Here is a 21,505-nt window from a genome sequence, read left to right as displayed (position 1 = left end):
TGACCCCTGGTTTAGAAAGTACAGCCAGAGTCTGCACTGCAGTCCCCTCCCTCCACTTCCTGGTTAAGAACACAAGAGACCTGCTGGATCAGACCATTCCAGTTCAGCCTTTCCCAGTGACCAACGAAATCCCTTGAGCAGAACATGAATAGAATTGTATAGAATTGTAGAGTTGGAAGGGACCGCAAGGGTCACCGAGTCCAACCCCCGGCAATGAAGGAATCACGGCTAAAAAGAGGGAGCTTTCCCTTGCTTGCATAATTTGCGGTTGAGGCAACTTATTCTCAATAATTACTAGTTCACATTTATTTAAAAGCATATTACCATCATTGCTAACATTTGAAATAAATTGATGGCTTTTTGGGGGGGAGGGGGAGCTTGTATTCCAGCTGGAACTGCGACCTTGAATTGATTAACCGATTGGCTGAAAATCTTTTCAATCAGGCAACAGAATCCTTTTTAAACAAATACCTTTTTCATTATAAATACATCTTAGAAGAGGCATTTTATTCCCACTCTCATCCAGAAGGGAGTTGCCTCTGTGAAGCTAGCTGCTGTGTCGCAAATGCACTATCTTCTGCTTAGTCTCATGCTGATTTTATGCAGATCTGGCCCATTCATTACAATCAATTTGATTGCCTGAGGTTTCTTTAATTAGGCAGTTTCGCAACAACAACAACAAAAATTGGTTGTCTCTTGCAGACCAGCAGCTGCCTAAAACAGAAGACCCTCAGGTGCCAAAAGTTGGCTCTGCAGACCTTGAACAAGGTAAGCAAGCTCTGGTTGAGGCTCCGAGTGCTAAAACGGTTTCCAAATCTGACAAATACACTGCTGAGATCTTGAAGGCAGCCGATGAGTCCATATCTAAGGTGCTCGACTGGTTTAAAAGAAGTTCCAGTGATGATGAAAAAGAGACGCTTCCGCAAGACGCGGGACTTGCAGAGGAAATGGATATACCCAAGGCAAGAGAATCTGCTGCAACTGCAAAAGATAAAGGCTGCAGTTCAGATATGTTAAATCTGCATTCTTCTGTACGTGAAAGAGAAGAGCCAACCAGCAAGGACTATCGATTCCACGAAATGGTAAACGTTCCGGGTGGGTCGCCGTTTACAAAGGATGGAAGTCCAGGCAGCCTGTTACTAGAAGATCAAAGCAAAACAGGAGAGGTTGCTTCCTCTAGCTCTCAAGGGCAGGACATTCATTTAAATGAGAGAACATGTTTCCAGGCCATTGGCCAGCCTGCAAACGAGAGAGATGAAAGGGCTGCGGGAGGCAAGGTTGAAACAGAGGACAACAGTGCTTTGTGCAAAGAACCGAAGATGTTGGAAGATGCAAAGGGAAAACCGGGTTGGAAAAGTGTTGGCTCTTCTTTTGGAAAAGTAACAGAAAGGGGAGATGTTACGCCCGATGGGGAGGAAGGGGTTAAAGCTTTTTCGGAAGGAGCAAACTCTGAGCATCGATCTGGAGAGATATTTAATGAACCTAAAGGGGAAAAATCTGGGCATCTAGATGACAAAACCATGCAGCACCCCAGTAGAGGGAATCTCCTTACCTTCCCTCAAGATGAATCCAAAGAATCAGAGGTTCCAAGAAAAGTCAAGAATATCAGGGCTTTCTGGGAAAGAGAGGCGATGAACCCAAAGCCTGCAAATAAGGAAGGCCTATTAAGTGAAAGCACTCCTGGGAGTAACCGGATACCAATCTATAAAGAGGAACGCAGCAGAATAAAACCAGTGGGTGGATCCTCAGGATATGTTACTGGAGAATCGGATAACGAACAAGGCAAGTATAATTTAGTAACCTTCAGAAAAGTAGAAATTGGTGCAGATGACTCGGGACCTGATGATAATGGCATTAAGTTGCCTTCAGGGAAAGTTCGACCAAATATAATGGATAAATCCAAAGGGGGCCGTATTGTTGATGAATCTGGCAAAATACCCCTAAGTGACCAGAGGAATAATGCATTTGCAGAGTTGCTGGATGCAAATAATTTGCGCCCAAGACCCAACCTGGTTCCCTCTAAAGAGGATGGAGGTTTACAAGCTGACGGTCTGGAAACAGAGAGAGCGTCATCTGCTCTGCAGCAGAAGCCACACTTTAAGATCCACGCTTTAAAGGAAAAAGCAGACGAAGAGGCAAAGGCTCAGATGCTCAATCCTTTGCAGTTCAAAAGCCTGAGAAACTTTTGGGATGTGGGGACTAAGCCGCAGAGCGGGATGGATGAAGCCAAGGTGAAGGTGACTGTTCCAAGGGACAGGCAAAGTAGTACAGGAAGGTATCTGAAAGAGTTGGGAGAAGTCAGGGAAGGAACTAGCCAGGTGGTGTTGGAAGGTGAACAGCAAAAACCCATCCTCCAAGGGTTTGACGTGAAGGAACAAAAGGTATTGGAAGCAAACCGTGTTGTCCCGAAACAAGCAGGAGGGACCGCTCTCTTCACAGTGAATGCTGTGCCATTAGGAAATGTAGAATTTGCACCTGCAGAGGGAAAGACTGTGCGTCCGGTGGAAGAGTATATAGAAAAAACAAATGCTCCATCCAAAGTACAGCACAGTCTGTTTAACAGTGGCATGCAGAAACTGTTGAAAGAAGCATTTCAGGAGTCCTTGCTGGCTTATCCTCTGGCGGACAAGAAAGGGGTTCCACAGGTGGAGTTAGCAACAGAGGTGCAAGCGTCTTACAGTGACCAGAATCAACAGCAGGGGGCTGTTTTTGCAAGTGCAGATGGAAAAGTCTCTGAGGTTCCAGAGACTGTAAGCAGATCTTTGGTTCCACCAAAAGCTGACACCACTGCTTTTGTCACTAACTTAGAGAGGCTGCTAAAGGACACCTCAGATGAGAGCTCCTCACCCAGTCGTCACATAGTGGCGGATGTTTCTGAACAAGCACATTCTCCATTGGAAAAGAGGCGTTTTTTTAATAAGGTGATGGAACGCAGCCGTGACACGGATGAAAAAAATAGCAGAGTGGAGTCCTGGGAAACAGATGGAACAATACAAAAAAATGTCCCACCCAAGGATAGACTCATATTTAAAAAGCACTTGGGAGATTCATCTGGATCAACAGAAGATTCAGATATGGTGTCTGGAAAATCTCCCAACAGGGAAGAAGGCCAAAGGGATCTAAATGCTACTTCTCAGGAAGAATTCTTCCAGATTCCTTCGCCAAAACTGATACTGCCTGACGCTCGTCTCGCCAGTCAGAACAGAGCAAACTCTCCCACGAAAGAGGTTTTCGAGACAGCAGCAGAAGCTAATGTTCCATCAAAAAGGCAAGGCAACGATTTGAATGCCAAACTAGCCTTTCTTTTGGAGGAATTGCCAAAAACACCCACAAATGAGAGTATTTTGAAAGCACAAATTGACAGTGTCCCCGGGGAACTGCAGCAGAGGTCTTCTGAGCAGGCGACCAGAAAGATCATTCCTGTTTCACCCCAAATGGCCAATCCTCCTAAAGAGACTGTTGGTGGGACACTTGACCGAAGTTTAGATACAGACGAAGACAGTGGCAAATTATTGACTACAATGCAGGGTGGGCCTGTAGGAGAGGCCGCTGTGCTGTTGTCATTTTCAAACCAGGAAAACATAAGAGCTCAAGGGAATGTTGGTGAGCAACCTACAGAAGTGGCAGAGACGGTCGTGAAAACTGTTAAACCAAATTCGGCCGAGCATGTGGCATTTAGAGACAGTTTAAGCAAACTGCTTAAGGAGAGCTCCGAAATGTTGCTCCAAGACATTGCAGTTCCTAAGCCAGCCCATGGTTCATTACAGCCCCATCAGAACACAAGTTCAATTTATGATAAAGAGATAATTGAGATGATAGAAAAAGCTACTGCTCCCTCCAATTTCAGGCAAGCTGAACTCAGAGCCAACTTCCAAAATCTGCTCAAGGAAGACGTTGAAGTTCTTCCAAAAAGCCAGAAAGACTCAAGCAGCGGTCATGGGGCACAAACAGAGAGTGAGTCTAATCGGACTGTAGATTTAGTTTGCCCGCAGGGAATTGGCTATGGTCAAGAGATTAATGAAACTGTAAACAAGGAAGTTGCCCCATCCAAGTTGAAGCAAAGAGAATTTAATCCAGGCTTCCGGAAACTCCTTGAAGAAACTGCCCAGATGCAGCCTTCTGAAATGAGATGGTTGGATATCAGAATGAAGGAGAACCTCCATGGTGCCCATGGCTCAGATAGCACGACGGGCCTTCTTCCCCAAGAAGCAAATGAAACTGTAACAAAATCTGTTGCCCTAGAAAAAGACGGTTCTGTATTCAAATCCAGCTTAGAAAAGCTTTTTGGAGAAATCTCTGGTGCTGCTTTGCTTCTGTCCAATGAAGAAGAGAAGAAAGTGACTGATGTGTCAGGATTTCAGGTAGCAAAGGGAGGTTTAGCCGTAAAAGCGCAAACGTCTGTTGAGAGCGTGCCGAGCGACTTTCGAACCGAGGTTAAAATACCGCTCAAGGGCAAGACTTTCAAGCAAGATAACCAAACTGTAGACCGAGAAAAGTTTTCTGGCACCCCTGAAAGGAATGCGGTTTTCCAAAAAACTATTCAACTTAACCTAGCATCACCTAAAGTCCCGCTCCTGATAAGAAGGGAAGATTCTTTCACTCTTGCCAAGGCAGGTAAGAGGGAGGAGGAATATGAAAAAGGGAGAGAAGATTCTGCTACTGCCAGTGCCTGTCTCGATGGTGGAAGTGAAAAAGAGGGTGCGGAAGAGGGGAACACCCCTAAAACAAGACAGGTTGAGCTTCTTGCCACCCGTCACGCTGATGGCAGCGAAGAGGATGAAGATGCCAGGAGCGTTGAATCCAACCTTTCAGATGAAAGCCGCAATTCTTTTGTGGGTTTCCAAAGAAGTTCAACTCGTGAGCAGTTTTTGAATTATTTGATCTTATCTCTGGGTGGTGTGTATGCTTGATGAAGATTAACCCAAGGGGGAAATATTTTTAGTACATTAATAAATCAATAGTAGACAATTAGCCCCCCAATGTCCCAATCGGGGGTATTGCTAGGTAGCTAGAAGATGCTGAGGCAATGACACAAATATGCCTCTGGGCAAATTGAGGTGGCAGGTGCCTGGTACCCTGCTGGCACAGTGCTTTTCTGTGCACTCGGCCACCCTGTAAACAAAGTCCTATGGTTTAAAAAGTGTGTTTTGGGCAGCAGGTCCCTTTGCAGGTCTGGAGAACCTTTGACCTTCCAGATGTTGCTGAGATACAGCTCTGATCAGCTCCACCTCCAGAAATCGTGGCCAATGGCCAGGGATGATGAGAGCTGTAGGTAAGTCACACCCAGAGAGCCAAAGGTTCTTCCACATGTGGTCTAGTGCAATAAACCCAATTAACCCAAGTAACAATTTGCCTTTGCATCGTTTCTCTTAGGTAGTTATTCCCATCTTCTTGGGACTCTTTTCCAACCCTTCACCTTGAATTAAAAGCAGGACATGCATACTGCTTTGCACATATGTGTATTTCCCCATAATCTCCCAGAACAATGGATAGACACCCTCCTTGCAGCTGCACAATAGGCTTGCTAACTTTTGCATCTTAGAATCCTGCCCTCCCCTTTGCCAGTCAGTTGGGGCTCAGGAAGGGAGCTGTGCTCTCTAGGCAACGGCAAACATGGTACCCTCTAAATCAGCGTTTCCCAAACTTGGGACTACAACTCCCATCATCTCTAGCTAGCAAGACCAGTGGTCGGGGATGATGGGGGTTGTAGTCCAAAAGCAGCTAGGGACCAAAGTTTGGGAAACACTGCTCTTGTTGTTAGACTCCAGCTTCCAGCAGCCCCAGTCAGCATGGCCCAGGGGTCATGGGAGTTGTAGTCCAACAACATCTGTCAGGCAGCATGATGGCTGCTTTCATTTATTCAACTTATTCGTTGCTTCACACAGAAGCAACTTAAAAAAGTAAAATGATGTGTGCTACATAACAGCTTAATCTTTCCAGTTCTCACTTTAGCTCAGCCTTCTTGGTTCCCTGGATATTGTTGGACTATAACCCCCATCGTTGCCTTCCATCATGGCCGTTTATCAGGAATTATAGGTGTTGTAGTCCACCTGTATCTGAGGACCCAAGGTTGCCTTAGCCTCTTAGCTGAAACACCTGTGGGTTCCTACCCACCAAAGCTATTTATTTATTTTCTTAAAAGGGCTATGCTTGTTTAAGGTACATGCCTGTGTGTTGTGCAGTGTTCATGTGTTTTTGTCTTGAAACAGGTTCGGAAGAAGAACTAAACCCTGTAAAGGAGGCTTTGAAAAGGAGTTCAAATAGGCAGATCCCTTCCAAAAGTCTAGAGGACATACCATCAGCCACATCAAGTGAGCAAAAAAAACTTGTCTGACGTCTTCCATACTCCCTGAAGGTTTTCTTAGAATTCTTTTCCCCACCTGCCTCGCCGTCGTTAAGAATTGCCTTTGGAAGGTCTATGCATCCCAAGATACTTTTTTTTTAAGGGTTGTATCCAATGTAGCACCAAGTTAAAGTCACTTAATGGTGTTCCTCTGGGGAAATGTGCCGCACCAGCATAATGTAGATTGTGCAAGCACTGGCACCAACTATAATGGACCCTGGGCTTCCAGGCACCCACAAAAGCCTGCCCGGCTCCCAAAGGGCCTCTGACGTGACTTCCAGTGCTTCATGCGGCCCTGGAAGTCATGCTGAAGACCTTTCAGGGCCTCAGAAGTGGCATCCGAGGCCTCACGGGGCCTCCGACACAACTTCTGGGAGAAACCCTGCAAGGCCTCAGACGCAACTTTTGGGGCTCCTAGGTGTCCACAAAGTAACTGCCATGTAGTCTGTGCTAGAAAGGATGGCATGGCTGCCTCATTTTCTAAGGTGCATTTCTTTACCCTATAATATTTCGTAAGAAAAAGGCTTCTTCTGTGCGTTTGCTCCCGAGTTAGCATCTTTCTTTTCCACCTCTAGAGGCCTATGTTGAGAGCCCACAGCGACCTCCCTAAACAGCAGGAATGTCTAACTATGTCAACGTTTCCCCCCCTCTTGTGCAGATAAAGGAAACCTCCCAAAGGAAGATTTAATGCTTAGTGCGGAAGACGGTAACTATTTTATTTGTGCCTGCATGAACGTAACCTGCTTCAGTAGTGTTTCTTCGTTCTTAGCAGCAAAAGACTTTTCTGCCTGCCAGGTTTTTAGATAAGAGTATTGCATGATTTAGACTCCTGGGTGATGTTCATCTGCGTGTCTATAGTGCTGTTGGGGTGTATGGGAGGGGTTGTGCCTCTGTTGGGGGACATGCTGTTCTCCTTCTGGGGCAGTTTGTCCACCTTGGGTCCCCAGCCTGCACTCAGCTCTCACCTGTGGCTCCTAGACACTGTCAGCATGCGACACCCCAGGAAATGGCTTTGACTGGCCAGCTGAAACAGGTGAGGCCAGCCAACGGGTCTCAAACCCAGGGTGAGTTAGGGACTTCCCCTGTTTGCGAAGACAGGTTCTGGCGGATTGAGTGGACAAGACCAATCGTGGGTCCAACAGTCAAGAAGGCGGTTTCTGCATTCTACAGTGCAGTAGGCATAGAATTCTGAAACAATGATTGGGGGGAAAATAGCTGAGGCATCGCATGCAAAGTGTCCAGTTCACCTGTGATTATAGCACAGCCAATAGCGGCATCGGAGTGTGACAGTATTTAACGTTGCAATTTTGACCAGATCAAAAAGCAGATCAGCCTGATGAGAACGCTCCAGGAAGTGAGTAATAATGTCCCTTCCTGCACACAGTAGCTCAAACCTTTTGTGGCTTCACACTCTTTTGTTGCTGCTAATATTGGCTGACTAATAATACATTTGGAGTTTGTTCTTGTTCTTGTTGTTTTACTAATGGCTTGTATCTTGTAAAGCTACTTCTGCCGCAGGTCATGCATATTTAGTGTGGGGTGTGTGTGTGTTCCGTTTGCTGTTTGCAACCAAGTTGTAATTGACGGACTTGCTGTGGAATGGGAAGATCTCTGAACGTTGAGCCTTTTAGAACCACCTCCTGGGATTCTTGCAGTATCAAACCTTGATAGTGATACTGGATGGGAAAGGGAAGGCCCAGTAAAGAAGAACTGGCAGCATCATGAAAAAGGCTCTTTATATAACTGAATAGCACAATGCTCCATCATAGCTATAGGACCTGGGGGCAGAAGGACAGTCCCATACAACTTGCCAGGTGCAGGCAAAATTTGTGCATTTAATTCAGCCCTCTATCAAGAATGGTTGGATGGTGTCTTGTATGCCTCCTTCCAGCAACTCCTGCAGCCAAGCTGGTGCCAAACATCTTGCTTTCCTTTGGACCACATCAGTGAGGGTCTTGTCGTCTGGGCAATCTAGGACCGCCATACACACTGCCCAGGATTGCGCCCAAGGGAGGTCACTTTGGTGCTGCTAACACAGCTGTTTAGCTTCACCCCCAGAGGCACATTCCATTTCCTCTTCAGACAGACCTGATGCCAACGATACTGAGAACCCACGACTGTAGATTTCCAAGTACTGACATTTGAAATAACTATCTGAAGTCAAATATCTGGGGAGCCAGTGCCACGTAGTGGACGACATGCAAGAGGAATCTTGGGTTCAAATAAATAATTAGGTGGTGGTGGGGAGTTAATATATTAAGCAGGGGAAACCCTTCTCTGCCATAAAGTCAAATCAGTTCCTGGCTAGAGAAAGAGTCACTTCAGACATAATGAAGTAACAGGAGATACTTGCACCTTCTTTTAGTGTCTTCGGGTATCGTGTGTGGGAGGCTTTTTAAAATATACCCACATCAGGAAAAACAATGTGCAAACAATGTGCACCCTGCAGATGTTGCAGACTGCATACACCATTCAATCCCAGCCAGCATGGCCAATGGGAGTTGTAGTCAATCAACATCTGGAGGCCATTGTGCCCTGTATAGGATGGCTGGAAGTGTTGGAAGGGCATGCACAGCTCGCGTCTGTGTCCTTCGTTGCAGCTTCCTTGTGATATGTGTTGCAGCTCCTAGTAAGTGCATCCTGCATGTTGAAGTTCTCATGCATGTCTTCTTCATTCCCCCCCCCCTCCAAAAGCAATCTATGACTCGTCCCCGTCCCCGTCCCCCCCCGTATTAGAATCTAATTAGCTCTCTAAACAAGAACTGCTGCTTTTTTTCCAGTTTCCACAGCACCTTCTTTCCCTGATAGCCAGTTCTCACATCCGGAAAATATCAAAAGGATGAGCAAATCAGTCCCAACATTTACGCAGGAGGAGGTAAGGGTTTTTGTTTGCTTGCTTGCCTTTTGCTCATTTGAGAAATGCAGAATCTTGACTGCCTAATTTCAGGGAGTGCTGACTGGCTCAGGAGAAATACTAGAGAGACTTGAGTCTTTTAACACTGTTACTTAGCTTGTTCCTGAGAGGTCAGGGTGAAAGAGCAAGTCTTGAGGATTTCTGGCAGTGTATCTGGCAATGTCTTGAATCAAGCAACGCAGCACCCCTCCAGATGTTGTCAGCTGGAACTCCCATCATGCCTGACAAATTGTCGCAATGGCTGGGAAACTAGGAAGGTGCCTTATACTGAATCAGTCTGTTGATCCATCTAGCTCAGGAATAGCCAATGCTTCGCCTTCCAAATCTTGGACTACAGTTCCCATCAGCCCCAGCCAGCATGGCCAATGGCCAGGGATGATGGGAGTTGTAGTCCAGCAAAATATCTGGAGGACACCACATTGGCTACCCTCCTGGCCTACACTGGCTGGCAGTGGCTATCCAGGGTTTCAGGTGAGTCTTTTCCAGCCTCACCTGGATTGAACCCAGGGACGTTTGGCAATCAAAGCAGAGGCTACGGCTCTTTCTGCTGATGGGAAATGGAGTCCAAGAATGGCAATTCTGCTTGCTCTAATCATAATCATAAAGGCTAAACTGTAAAGCTAAGCAGGGCATCCACACTGAGTAGTGTATTGTCTTTGAGGTGGGAGTTTGGACTTGGTGTCTTACTGGTCCAGGAACAGGGATGGCAGCCGATATACTGAACACACATTTGTCTCTTTCCTATTTTCTCCGTGATTTATATATTTGAGACAGCGAAGTTCTTGCATGCCTATTCATTAATGGTTGTCCCCTACAGTTTTGCATCGCAGAATGGCGAGCCTACTTTGGCAGACCTACTTTGTTAAAATTGTGTGCCGCATGGCAATATATTTCCCCACTTTTTGAACACCTGCACAGACTTCTTTCTCTCTCTCTTTGTGTAATATCTTGTAGAGCGATGACAGAGAAACAGATACAGCGTCAGACAGCAGTTACCCACTTGGCAGAATCAAGAAGAGCCCCAGTTCGCTAACCAATCTTAGTGGCTCTTCTGGCTTGGCGTCCTTGTCTTCTGTATGTAGACGAAAGCTTTAGTTAATAACACTGCTTTTGCTAACACTTCGTTTTATTTAACTCTGCAGTAGCAGCAGAGCCTCTGTTTAATATTGTGATGTGTGATGCTTGATGCGATTGCAGTTGACTGTTAACTAGTTGTAACATCCAGATTCTTTTTGCTATCTGAATTAACTTCTCATTTCCCATTTTCTGTTCAGCCTAACCTTTTGGGGCCCTTCAGAGCATTTGTAACTACTGCTCCTAAGCATTTATTTCAGTGAAATGATAAGCCTGACTTTGCCATTAAAGATATTTTTGGCAGGGAGCTGTAGCCATCCCTGGTGCCTTAAGAGTTATGCAGCCAAACCATGGCTAAGGAATCCATGGTTTGGTGTTAGGTTGGAACTGGGAGATCATGTTTTGTGATTAACCACCAAACCAGAATTGGAAACTATGGTTTTTGGCTGGCAGGATGTCTGAATAGACAGACCATAGGTAGGCACATTCCTATTGTTCCTGGAGAAAACAGGAGTCATTATATGAACCATGTGAAATTCTATATGCTGATACAGAATTCTGAACCTGTCCCGGCTTCCTATAGTCCATGAGAGTTCAAAGTAGACCAAAGTCCTATCTGAGCCCTGAATTTGCTGGGCAGACTCAAGTGAGCTCCTCTTGCGATTCTTAAGTTTTTTAGCAAATAAATCTGTAAAATGGGAATAACAGCGACCTCTAGCATAACATCATTTGAGAATAAGCAAGATGAGGGTTGTAAAGCAATTGTTATGCTGAAACATAATGGTGGATAACCAAGCTGCCAATCACTTTATAATTTATCAGGTCTGAGCACAAATTTCTAAGTGGTTTGTGAGTACAGGCAGGAAGGCAGATGGAGGAAAACTGCTAGCATATCTGAGAGCAGAGGGCGATATGTATATTTTTTTTCTGGGTTCCATCCAACAAAATCACTCTTTGCATGTGTAGTGTTTGATGATTTCCCATCTGGTTTGAAAATGAGCATGCATTATTTGAATATAAACTCTTATCTCTCCCTGGGATGACATCTGCAGAGGGACTCTGAATTGTTCTTTGCTGCCTTCAGCTATGCGTAGATGAAGTTCAGCCATGAACTTAGATTTATTTCCCACCTTAAAAGAGTCTGCAGGAAGGGATAAGGATTTTTTTTTTTTTTAAGGGCTTGTTCTCTACTCGGTGACTTCTACAGGTCAGCACCAGCGTGATGAGTATCTACAGTGGAGACTTTGGGAACGTGGATGTGAAAGGAAACCTCCAGTTTGCCATTGATTATGTGGAGCAACTGAAGGAACTTCATATTTTCGTTGCCCAGGGCAAGGACTTGGCAATTGCAGATGTTAAGAAGCAGCGTTCAGATCCGTAAGTGTAGGTGGGGGGTGCTGTGTGTGTGTGTGTGTTCAAACCTAGCAGTTCGAAAGTGTGTCAAAGTGTAAGTACCGTATTTTTCGCCCTATAGGACGCACCTAGATTTTTGGGGGGGAAATAAAGGGGAAAAATATTTTTCCCCCCCCAGGCACGGGGCTGGGGAAGCTCAGGCTTCCCCCTCCCCCAGCCCCCAGAACGGGACCCAGAGCCATGCCGAAGCTGCGTGCAGCTTTGGCATCGCTCTGGGAGCTTGCGGGGCTGGAGGAGGGGGAAGCCCTCCGCCAGCCTTCTAACCAAGTCGGGGGACAGCGGGAAAGGCGCGCTGCGCCTCCTGCTGTCCCCCGAGTTTGCGGGGCTGGCAGTGGGGCTCTCCTGAAGCCTGCATTCGCCCCATAGGACGCACACACATTTCCCCTTCATTTTTGGAGGGGAAAAAGTGCGTCCTATAGGGCGAAAAATACGGTAGATAAATAGGTACTGCTCCGGCGGGAAGGTAAACGGCATTTCCGTGCACTGCTCTGGTTAGTCAGAAGCAGCTTAGTCATGCTGACCATATGACCCGGAAGCTGTACGCCGGCTCACTCGGCCAGTAAAGCAAGATGAGTGCCGCAACCCCAGAGTCAGCCACAACTGGACCTAATGGTCAGGGGTCCCTTTACCTTTACCTTTATCAAAGCACAATTATGCAAAACTAACATATATAATACAAAATTGCTAAGATGCATCTTTGAAACAGATTACTTTAAACCAGGAAAAGTTACAAATGTGGTCTAAACAAAATAAAAAAATTCCTTCCAGTACCACCTTAAGAGACCAACTAAGTTTGTTATTGGTATGAGCTTTCATGTGCATGCACACTTCTTCAGAGATCTCCTCCAAATTTTTCATTCCAAAGGGCAGTAGAATTGGCCCATTTTGCAAGCAAAGTTATTTTCAGATCTTTTGTTTCCTCTTACTTGATTGTAGCATTCAGTAGCGTATTTACAGGGTATTGTACTCTATAAAACCAATCAGACAGGCGTGGGGGAGGGTCTCACTCTCCAGCATTTGAAAGCTGACAAATTTAGTGGAAGCCAGCAGTGTTGAAATCATTTGACCATCTTCTTCCTAAGGAGAAGTGTGTTTGACACCTTGAGCTACTTGAAGGTAAGGCATAATATAAATAAATAGGTGAAACCAAGCAAGACTGGAATGATCTTGCACTGAACAGTTTTTAATAATAATTTAAAAATTCTTTCCCGCACAAGCGGGTATCCCATTTTTCACGTTTCAGGCCTGGGAACAAACTTGAGTGCTTCGTAATTATAGATACCCTTTTGAAATTCCCTGTGTAAGATTGGCCTGTTCAGTTTTAAGGCTTGGAGAGCTGCAGACTAAAGGTGCTTGTTTTGCTCTTGGGTTTCCCTGAAAGCCTTCTTCCAGATTCAAATGTTACGTTAACCAGACTGGTGGTTAAATCTCCTTAGGTATGTGAAGAGTTACCTGCTAACGGAGAAGTACAAACTGGGCAAAAGAAAAACGTCGGTGAAGAAGAAGACGTTGAACCCTGTCTTCAATGAGATATTAAGGGTAACTTGTATAATTTATAGTATCAGAATGAATGCAGCACATAGTCATGGTTTGTTTAGCCTAAGCATGGTTTATTTGAATGTGCGAGCCCAGCTCAGTAAACTAATTCATTTTCTGAATGATAGCTTGGTTTAACCAGAAGAGGACAGCACAGTGGGGCAGTGGTGCTTATATGACCTCCTTACAGCTGAGTCACTGAGGATAATGGGGAGGTGGGCATAGTGCAAACACACTGGCAGGAGTGAGTGCCAGGTTGGCCCTGCTGGTGTTCCATTGTTCCATTAAAGGTAGATGTTGGCAATTTTTTTGCTCTGTAGGATGCACTTTTTCCCCTCCAAAAATTAAGGGGGAAATGTGTGTGCGTCCTATGGAGCGAATGCAGGCTCCTTGGCTTCAGCGATAGCAACGCGAAGCCTCCGAAGCGCAGAGGGAGTGCTCCCTCCGCGCTCTGGAGGCTTCGCGTTGCTTTCACTGAAGCCTGGAGAGTGAGAGGGGTCGGTGCGCACTGACCCCTCTCGCTCTCCAGGCTTCAGGGATAGCCGCCTGAAGCCTTCGGAGAGCAGCGCGAGTTCCCGCTGCACTTCGGAGGCTTCGGGTTCCTTGCGCTGAAGCCGGGAGAGCAAGACTCTCCTGGCTTCAGCAGAGAGGGAGAGCTGCGCAGTGCCCCTTCAGCCAAGCGGGAGGAGAAATGGAAGGGGCTCCATTTCTCCTGCCGCTTCGCTGAAGGGGCGCTGAGCAGAGAGGGGGAGAATCTTTTTTTCTTGTTCTCCCCCCTCTAAAACAAGGTGCGTCCTATAGAGCGAAAAATACAGTAAATCCAATCTACCCCCACCTCTCCGTTGGAATAGCATGCTTCATCTGCAGCTCACAGTTCTAACACACAATTCTAATTCTGTAGATAAATGCATACTTAAAGTGTCTGTTTTGTCTCCTTTGCAGTATAAAGTTGACAGGGCTCTCTTGGCGTCCCAGAGGTTGAATGTCTCCGTGTGGCACAATGACACGTTTGGACGTAACAGTTTCCTGGGCGAAGTGGAGCTGGACTTGGGAGAATGGGACTGGGATGACAGGCAGAACAAGCAGATGATTTGGTACCCGCTTAAGCCAAGAGTAAGTTAATGGTTTTTGGTCCATAATGAGTGTCTTTGGGCCAAACTCTCTTCTCCCCCTCAGTGATTTCATAAATGAGTAAATAGCAACAGCCAAAATTCTGAATCATACGGCTACCAGTTTATAATTCCTGTACTATCATTTACATTCATAGGAAATATTTTCATACCAACAATTATCACTGAAATTAATAACCTCGCCCAGTGTGATGAATTTCTACTTTGGCTTCTGTATAATTTGCACCAGTGCTGCAACATGTAGTCCACAGGTAGGCAATGTGGTACCCTCCAGATGCAGTTGGACTCTGGCTCCCATCAGCTCCAACCAAACCAACATGGCCAGCAATAAGGGATGATGAGCTTTGTAGTCCAACATCATCTGCAGCGCACCACGTTGGCTACCCCCGGTGTAGCTGATTAAAAATATTTCTATTAAAAAGGTGTCTGAGATTTAACCTGGAAGCAGATGTAAATCTTTCCCAATACATATTTTCCTAAGGTTGTTGTCATGCTGCAGTTTGCGTGGCCCCCAGTAGGTGGCTTATCAATGTTTCTTTTATCAGCTGATAAGCTCAGCTTGCACCCATTTCACACACAGTATTTGTGAAAACACACAAATAAGAGATGCTACAATATTAGGTTTCATAGACAGTGGGTTGTTTTTTTTAAAGAGAGTTTATTAGGCAATATATGCCAATACAGAGGGAGTGGGTGGCGCTGTGGTCTAAACCACTGAGCCTCTTGGGCTTGCAGATTAGAAGGTTGGTGGTTCAAATCCCCACGACAGGGTGAGCTCCTGTTGTTCTGTCCCAGCTTCTGCCAATCTAGCAGTTCGAAAGCAGGTAGATAAATAGTGCAAGTAGATAAATAGGTACTGCTGCGGCAGGAAAATAAACAGCATTTCCATGTGCTCTGGCACTCGTCACAGTGTCCCGTTGTGCCTGAAGCAGTTTAGTTATGCTGGCCAAATGACCTGGAAAGCTGTCTGTGGACAAACGCCAGCTCCCTCAGCTTGAAGCAAGATGAGCGCCACACCCCTTAGTCGCCTTTGACTGGACTTAACCATCCAGGGGTCCTTTACCTTTTACCTTTATATATCAATACAGTATTCAAAATGAGTAATAGCAATGTGGAAAGCAACTGGGTATCAATAATGGCAATTACAAAAAACAAAAACTGGACAATTAACATTAGCCCAGTTAGAAATTAAATAGCAGTTAGAAATTAAATAGCAGTAATTAATAATTTAACCAAAAAGAAGAAAAAGAAATGAGCTGACGTAATCTAAGGGTTTTATTCAATGCTAGTCATATTGAAGAATATATCCACTGAAGTTAGTGGATCTAGGTTAGTCACGTTCAGTAATTTCAGTGTGTCTCCTCTCAGTAAAATTTACTTGAATGCCACCCATTGAAATTAATGAGTTATTCATTAACTTCAGTGGGGCTACTCTCGAGTAGGACTAGCATTGAATACCACCCATAGTTAATAGGAGCAATGTATTTAATGTCCCATTTATTTATTCAGTTTGAGAAGACTCATATTCATATCTTTTCATAAAATTAACAAAGATGAATCCCTCTCTGTCTTACTGTTCCAGAGTTCCTTTAAACATTGTCCTTTCTTGTATAATTTTCTTTTTCCCTTTGAAGAACCCAAAGCATCTTGAGTAGGAGGTTGCCTGTTCCCGTAATTAAATAAGCCATTGCTTTAAATGGGGGCATTCCCTACCCCACTCTCACCCCAGTATTTTCATATAAAATCCTTGCAGCTAAATCATGACATAATAATTTCTTTCTGTCTTCTGGAACTGTGTCTTTGAGATACGTTAGTAAACCTATTTTGGGGTCTAATTGGACCACATATTTCAAGATGTTGCTTGTATTACATAGTCATTGGTTTTTTGTTTTTGTTTGGTCAGACTCCACTAGCTGGTCTTCATCTGGAGAACAGAGGGGACATGAAAATAGCTCTCCAATATGTTCCACAGCCTGTTGGGGGTAAGTATATTTCTCTTACCCGCTTTCCAAGTTTGCTTCATGGGGTGTTTTGCCTCCCTAATTCAATGGCATGTCATTCAAACCTGGCAAACTATGGTTTGCTCAAACTATGCCTTGGTTACAAAGCAACCAGGATGAAACCATGGCTTCTGGTTGTGTTATGGGGTCCTCGCCGCGGGATCACATTCACCCGGTGCTATACCAGCTGCACTGGCTCCCGGTGGGATACAGGATCAGGTTTAAGGTGCTAGTTTTAACCTTTAAAGCCCTATACGGTCCAGGACCCTCGTACATATGGGACCGCCTCTCTTGGTATGTCCCATGGAGGACCTTATGGTCTTCAAATAAAAACATCTTGGAGATCCCGGGCTACAGGGAGGTTAGGCTGGCCTCAACCAGAGCCAGGGCTTTTTCGACTGTGGCCCCGATCTGGTGGAACGCTCTGTCACAAGAGACTAGGGCCCTGCGGGACTTGACATCTTTCCGCGGGGCCTGCAAGACAGAGCTGTTCCACCAGGCCTTTGGCCAAGGCACAGTCTGACCCCCTCCTTCTGTAATCCTCATAGAACTCTAGCCCAGTGGTTGCCATTAATTTGACTCTGAATTGATTTTAGAATGAATTGATTTTAGAATGTATTTCAATTAATTGATTGTGATTTTATGTAAACTGCGTTATTTTTACTGTTGTTAGCCACTCTGAGCCTGGCTTCAGCTGGGGAGGGCAGGACATAAATAAAATATTATTATTATTAAACGGTTGTTTGGGCAAACCATTGGTTTCCATATTCAAATGAAATCGCATAAACCATGGCTTGTTGCAAACCAGGGATGGAGGCCTCACTCCCACGAGTCAGCCTGAGGCCCCTCACTCTTTTAACGGTAAACTAAGATTGTATTTGACCTTCCTCTAAGTTTACTTGGCTGTGAAGTAGTATGGAGAGACTCCTAGATGTTGCTGGAATTCTGTTCTCCCTCTGTGTGGCTGGTGCAGTAACCTTCTGTTCGGTGACTGAACAATTAGCTTACAATGGGTCAACCTCAGGCTGGAGGCAGCTAATCCTGCACACCATCATCTGAAGCTTTACTGTGTCGTGTGAGTGCGACCTTTGAAGATGGCACCCGAGGCCCTACCCATAGAAGGTGCAAAGATCATCGTTTGCATGTGATTATTGGAGCACTCACATGCATGAAGATGTGCCATTGTTCCAGTCACTCAGACAGATTGTACATAGTCAGTGGCCGTTGCAAAATGAATCACAGAGATGGTTGGGGTGAGGGTGACCTTGGGAAGAGGTTTGGTCTGGAGCGGGTGTGTGTGTGTTGTCTTGTAGGACAGAGAGGCCTGAGATGTCTGACCCATGCTGCATTCAATATCTTCGCAAGACTTCAAAGTTTTGCTGTGTATCTTATTTGTTGTTAACAAGAGGAAACACGAGAAGGAAGCTTTTTGAACAGATCAACCAACCATGTTGTGCTCTGTTTTCTTTCTCCTTTTTTTGTCTGTTTCAAAGGTAAAAAGCCTCTAGTCACTGGAGAAGTCCACATTTGGGTGAAGGAATGCAGTGACCTCCCAGTCCTCAGGGGCAATAGACTCAACTCTTTTGTTAAGTGGTAAGAACAGGGATTCAACCGAATGAAGGTGTAATTTGGCAAGGTTGGGTGTCTGACTCTTGGAGCAGGTCCTGGGCACTGCCGGAATGCCAGGAGTGAGACAGCAGTGAATCACACCATCCAAGCTGGAGTTCACTTTTTATTAACAAAACCAAAATTGACACAGGAGTGTCAGGCCTAATGAGCCCAGCAACTAATCTCTGGTAGGTCTTGCCCCCATGAAATAGATGCTGAGACTGTAGGTTCTTGCCTCCCCACAGCTGCCTACATCCCTTCCTCTCCAGAGTTTTCCCCAAGCAATCTGAGACTGTGCCTGCATGAAGTGAACTTCTCCTCCACCCTTTTCATGCCTCTCCTGGTTCTGGGAAACCAGGGGGAGGGGAGCTTGTGGAGGGAGTGTCAGGCCAGAAGCTCTTTATTATCCAAAGCAGCTCCCAACATGTTTGTGGCAATTTCTGTCACAACATCATAGCCCCTGATGGGCTGCAGCTGTGAAATCAGTGAAGATGCGTATCAACAAGATATTGAAAAAATGAGTTCAAGCATGAGCCTGCATGCCTCTCTCTGTTTAATGCACATGTGGCAATAGCACACCTGCAAACTGAACATCAATGTACCACCTCTTGTTGCCTGAGATGCAAGGGGAGGAGGTTTCCTCTTTATTTTTTGCAGATTTATAAACTGCTTCATGACAAAAGTAGCCAAAGTACAAAAAAATATGTTGATAAAATATATAATGCAAAAGATCACAAACCCACTAAACTTAAAAATAATATAAAGCTGGTGATAGAGTTATACAATTATATACCATATTGGCCCGAATATATGCCTCACCCACAAATAAGCCGCACCTTTAAAATTCAAGGGGGAAAAAGAAAAAAAGACAATACCCGAAAAGTTACAATCGCTAAAATCACAAATCGCTATTCAATTGCTATAATTCCACAGGCACTCACACCCATAAATGGCAAATGTAGAAGAAAATCCTATGGGTAACAGAGAAGGCCCGCAAGCTCGCAAATCGGCAATAAAATATTTTTTGGTTCCCTTTTACCATTTGTCTGTTTCAGCAGCAATATCGTAAAAGCCAATTTTTGTAAAGTTGCGAATTTAAGCCACCCTTGAATTTTTCACGGTCGGAATTTGGGGGGAAAATGTGGCTTATATTCGGGCCAATACGGTAGTTGTTCCACAAGATGGCTGGGTCACCTCTATCAGTGTGCCCTCTCTGTTTTATCGAATCCCTTCTTTCTTGGTTGCAGAACTAGTTTCTTTCTTTACTTCCACCAAAAGTCACCCGCCCACCCCAGATTACTGGGACAACAGTTTCTTGTGTGGTATGAACCAAGTCTCAAGTGTCTAAGGTTATTCTCATGGTCATTTTCCTCCCTCTTCCCACTTTTATCCGAAGTACCATCCTTCCAGACACAAGCAGGAAAAGCCGTCAGAAAACAAGAGCTGTAGCGAAGACAACAAATCCAGTGTTCAATCATACAATGGTCTACGATGGCTTCAGACCTCAAGATTTGAAAGAAGCCTGTGTGGAGCTCACTGTCTGGGATCACAACAAACTAGCTAATCACTTCCTTGGAGGCCTCAGGATAGGACTTGGAACAGGTAATGTCAGATAAGTGGAAGTTCTCCCCACCCCCCTAGTGTTAGTAAGTGGGTGAAATTTCAAAATTATTATTTTTTTGTGGGGGGGGGGGAACTACAGAGATACAATAGTCATCTTCAAATATTTCAAGGGCTGTCACATGGAAGAGGGAACAAGCTTGTTTTCTCCTGCACTGGAGGGTAGGACTCTAACCAATGGCTTCAAGTTACAAGAAAGGAGATTCCAGCTAAACACCAGGAACAGCTATTATAGTAAGAGCTCTTCGACAGTAGAATGGTCTCACTTGAGAGGTTGTGGACTCTCCTTCCTTGGATGTTTTTTAGCAGAGGTTGGATGCTTTAGCTGAGACTCCTGCATTGCAAGGGATTGGACTAGATGGCCCTTTGGGTCCCATCCAACCCTACAATTATATGATACTATGACCCAATGGCTTTGAATTATATGGCTACAATTATATGATACTATATACATACAATTATATGATACTATGACCCAATGGCTTTGAAACAAAGTGCTCTTGAAATATTGGGCAGGATTCACCTCACGAGCCCCATGTAAGGATTTCTGCTTGTGCAACAAGTGCTGGATCTGCACTGATCTTAAAAAACACACACAAAAAAAGCTAAGAAAAAACATTATATAGCTCTCAATGCAATTTTCCATTGACCTCTGTACATCGCCCCTTTGGTGTCACATTTTTATAACGCATTTATAACATTATAACTCACCAGTATAGATTAGTCCAAGGTTTCTCCTGGTTGTAACCCAGAGCGTAACTGCTTAAGGGAGGTAGCTTATAGCACTTTGCAGTTACTGTTGTGTAAACGACAGATAAAAGGCAATGCTAATTCAATCTGGTTGTTTTTTTAAAAAAACCCACTTCTTTAGGTAAAAGCTACGGTACTCCAGTAGACTGGATGGACTCTACAACAGATGAAAGCAACTTATGGGAACGAATGATTGATTCTCCAAACACCTGGGTTGAAGATACGCTGCCACTCAGGATGCTGATGATGGCAAAAACACCGAAATAGGATGATACACCTTTTGGACGCTTCCTGTTTGTACGGCTTGCTGGCGTTTGGGTGGAAAGAAGAGCCAGGCAAAAATAGAGAGGAACTTGGGGTGTGGGGGGGTGCACATTGGCTGATATATTCATTTGTAATTTCATCAGAGGGCATATGTGTCTGCAATACAATTTTAAACTATTTTACTAAATGCTGCTTTGATAATGCATGTCAACTCCTTCCTGCCCTCAGGTACTGTTATTAAAAATTAAACTTTATTAAAGATGAATTAAAACTGTAAAATATATATATTTAAAATATTGTGTACTGTTGCCTTCTGTGGCCGCCTTGAATAACATATGGGGGGAGGGGGGAAGTTGGCGATTTCACTAAATTTCAGCATGCATTTACTGTCTTTCACTGGTCCACAGTCCCCAAAGTGAACAAGTGAATGCACCTGCCAACATGGTGCTATTGTGCGTAAAGCTGAATCTAATTGTTGCATGTATCCCATCTTCCTTTCAAAAACAGCCTTTTATTGTTCGAATTGGTGGAAACTGTAATGAGCGGTTGCAAACATGGATGTTAATGGTAAGCATCGGTGTGGGATTCAATCTCTTGTGTATTAGGCTGGAACTAGACATTGCATCTGGGTTTCACTGAAGAACAGCCACCCCTGTGTCTTGCTTCCCTCCCTCCCTCTAAGGCCTAATGATTACTCAGTGTGTGACATGACAGCATCCGGCAGAAAGAAGCATCTACAGCTGTTTTGGGACTACAATTCCCATCATCCCTGCCCACTGGTTCTGTTAGCTAGGGATGATGGGAGTTGTAGTTCCAAAACAGCTGAAGGGCCAAGTTTGGCCATGCCTGATCT

At 44.9% G+C, this 21,505-nt stretch overlaps 1 protein-coding gene across 15 annotated transcripts in view; it reads left to right on the top strand.

Moving 5' to 3' along the window:
- SYTL2 (synaptotagmin like 2) overlaps positions 1-20,946 on the top strand; it is a 61,501-nt gene extending 40,555 nt beyond the window's left edge. For 5 of the 15 annotated variants that reach the window (XM_077926952.1, XM_077926958.1, XM_077926950.1 and 2 more), the window contains 13 exons: positions 703-4,857; positions 6,210-6,311; positions 7,002-7,049; positions 7,659-7,697; positions 9,124-9,218; positions 10,212-10,331; positions 11,539-11,708; positions 13,181-13,283; positions 14,223-14,393; positions 16,314-16,392; positions 17,904-18,003; positions 19,415-19,620; positions 20,510-20,946. In XM_077926952.1, the coding sequence (XP_077783078.1) occupies positions 703-4,857; positions 6,210-6,311; positions 7,002-7,049; positions 7,659-7,697; positions 9,124-9,218; positions 10,212-10,331; positions 11,539-11,708; positions 13,181-13,283; positions 14,223-14,393; positions 16,314-16,392; positions 17,904-18,003; positions 19,415-19,620; positions 20,510-20,655 (5,534 nt within the window). In that variant the 3' untranslated portion in view covers positions 20,656-20,946. The remainder of the gene's footprint in view (positions 1-702; positions 4,858-6,209; positions 6,312-7,001; positions 7,050-7,658; positions 7,698-9,123; positions 9,219-10,211; positions 10,332-11,538; positions 11,709-13,180; positions 13,284-14,222; positions 14,394-16,313; positions 16,393-17,903; positions 18,004-19,414; positions 19,621-20,509) is intronic. The other 10 variants (XM_077926963.1, XM_077926959.1, XM_077926960.1 and 7 more) reach the window with 9 other exon arrangements.
- Positions 20,947-21,505: the final 559 nt, after the last annotated feature.

Source organism: Podarcis muralis, chromosome 4 (assembly GCF_964188315.1).
Source record: "Podarcis muralis chromosome 4, rPodMur119.hap1.1, whole genome shotgun sequence".
Classification (NCBI taxonomy): domain Eukaryota; kingdom Metazoa; phylum Chordata; class Lepidosauria; order Squamata; family Lacertidae; genus Podarcis; species Podarcis muralis.
Note: the sequence above shows the minus strand (reverse complement) of the source record. Positions and strands in the feature narration are given on the sequence as shown.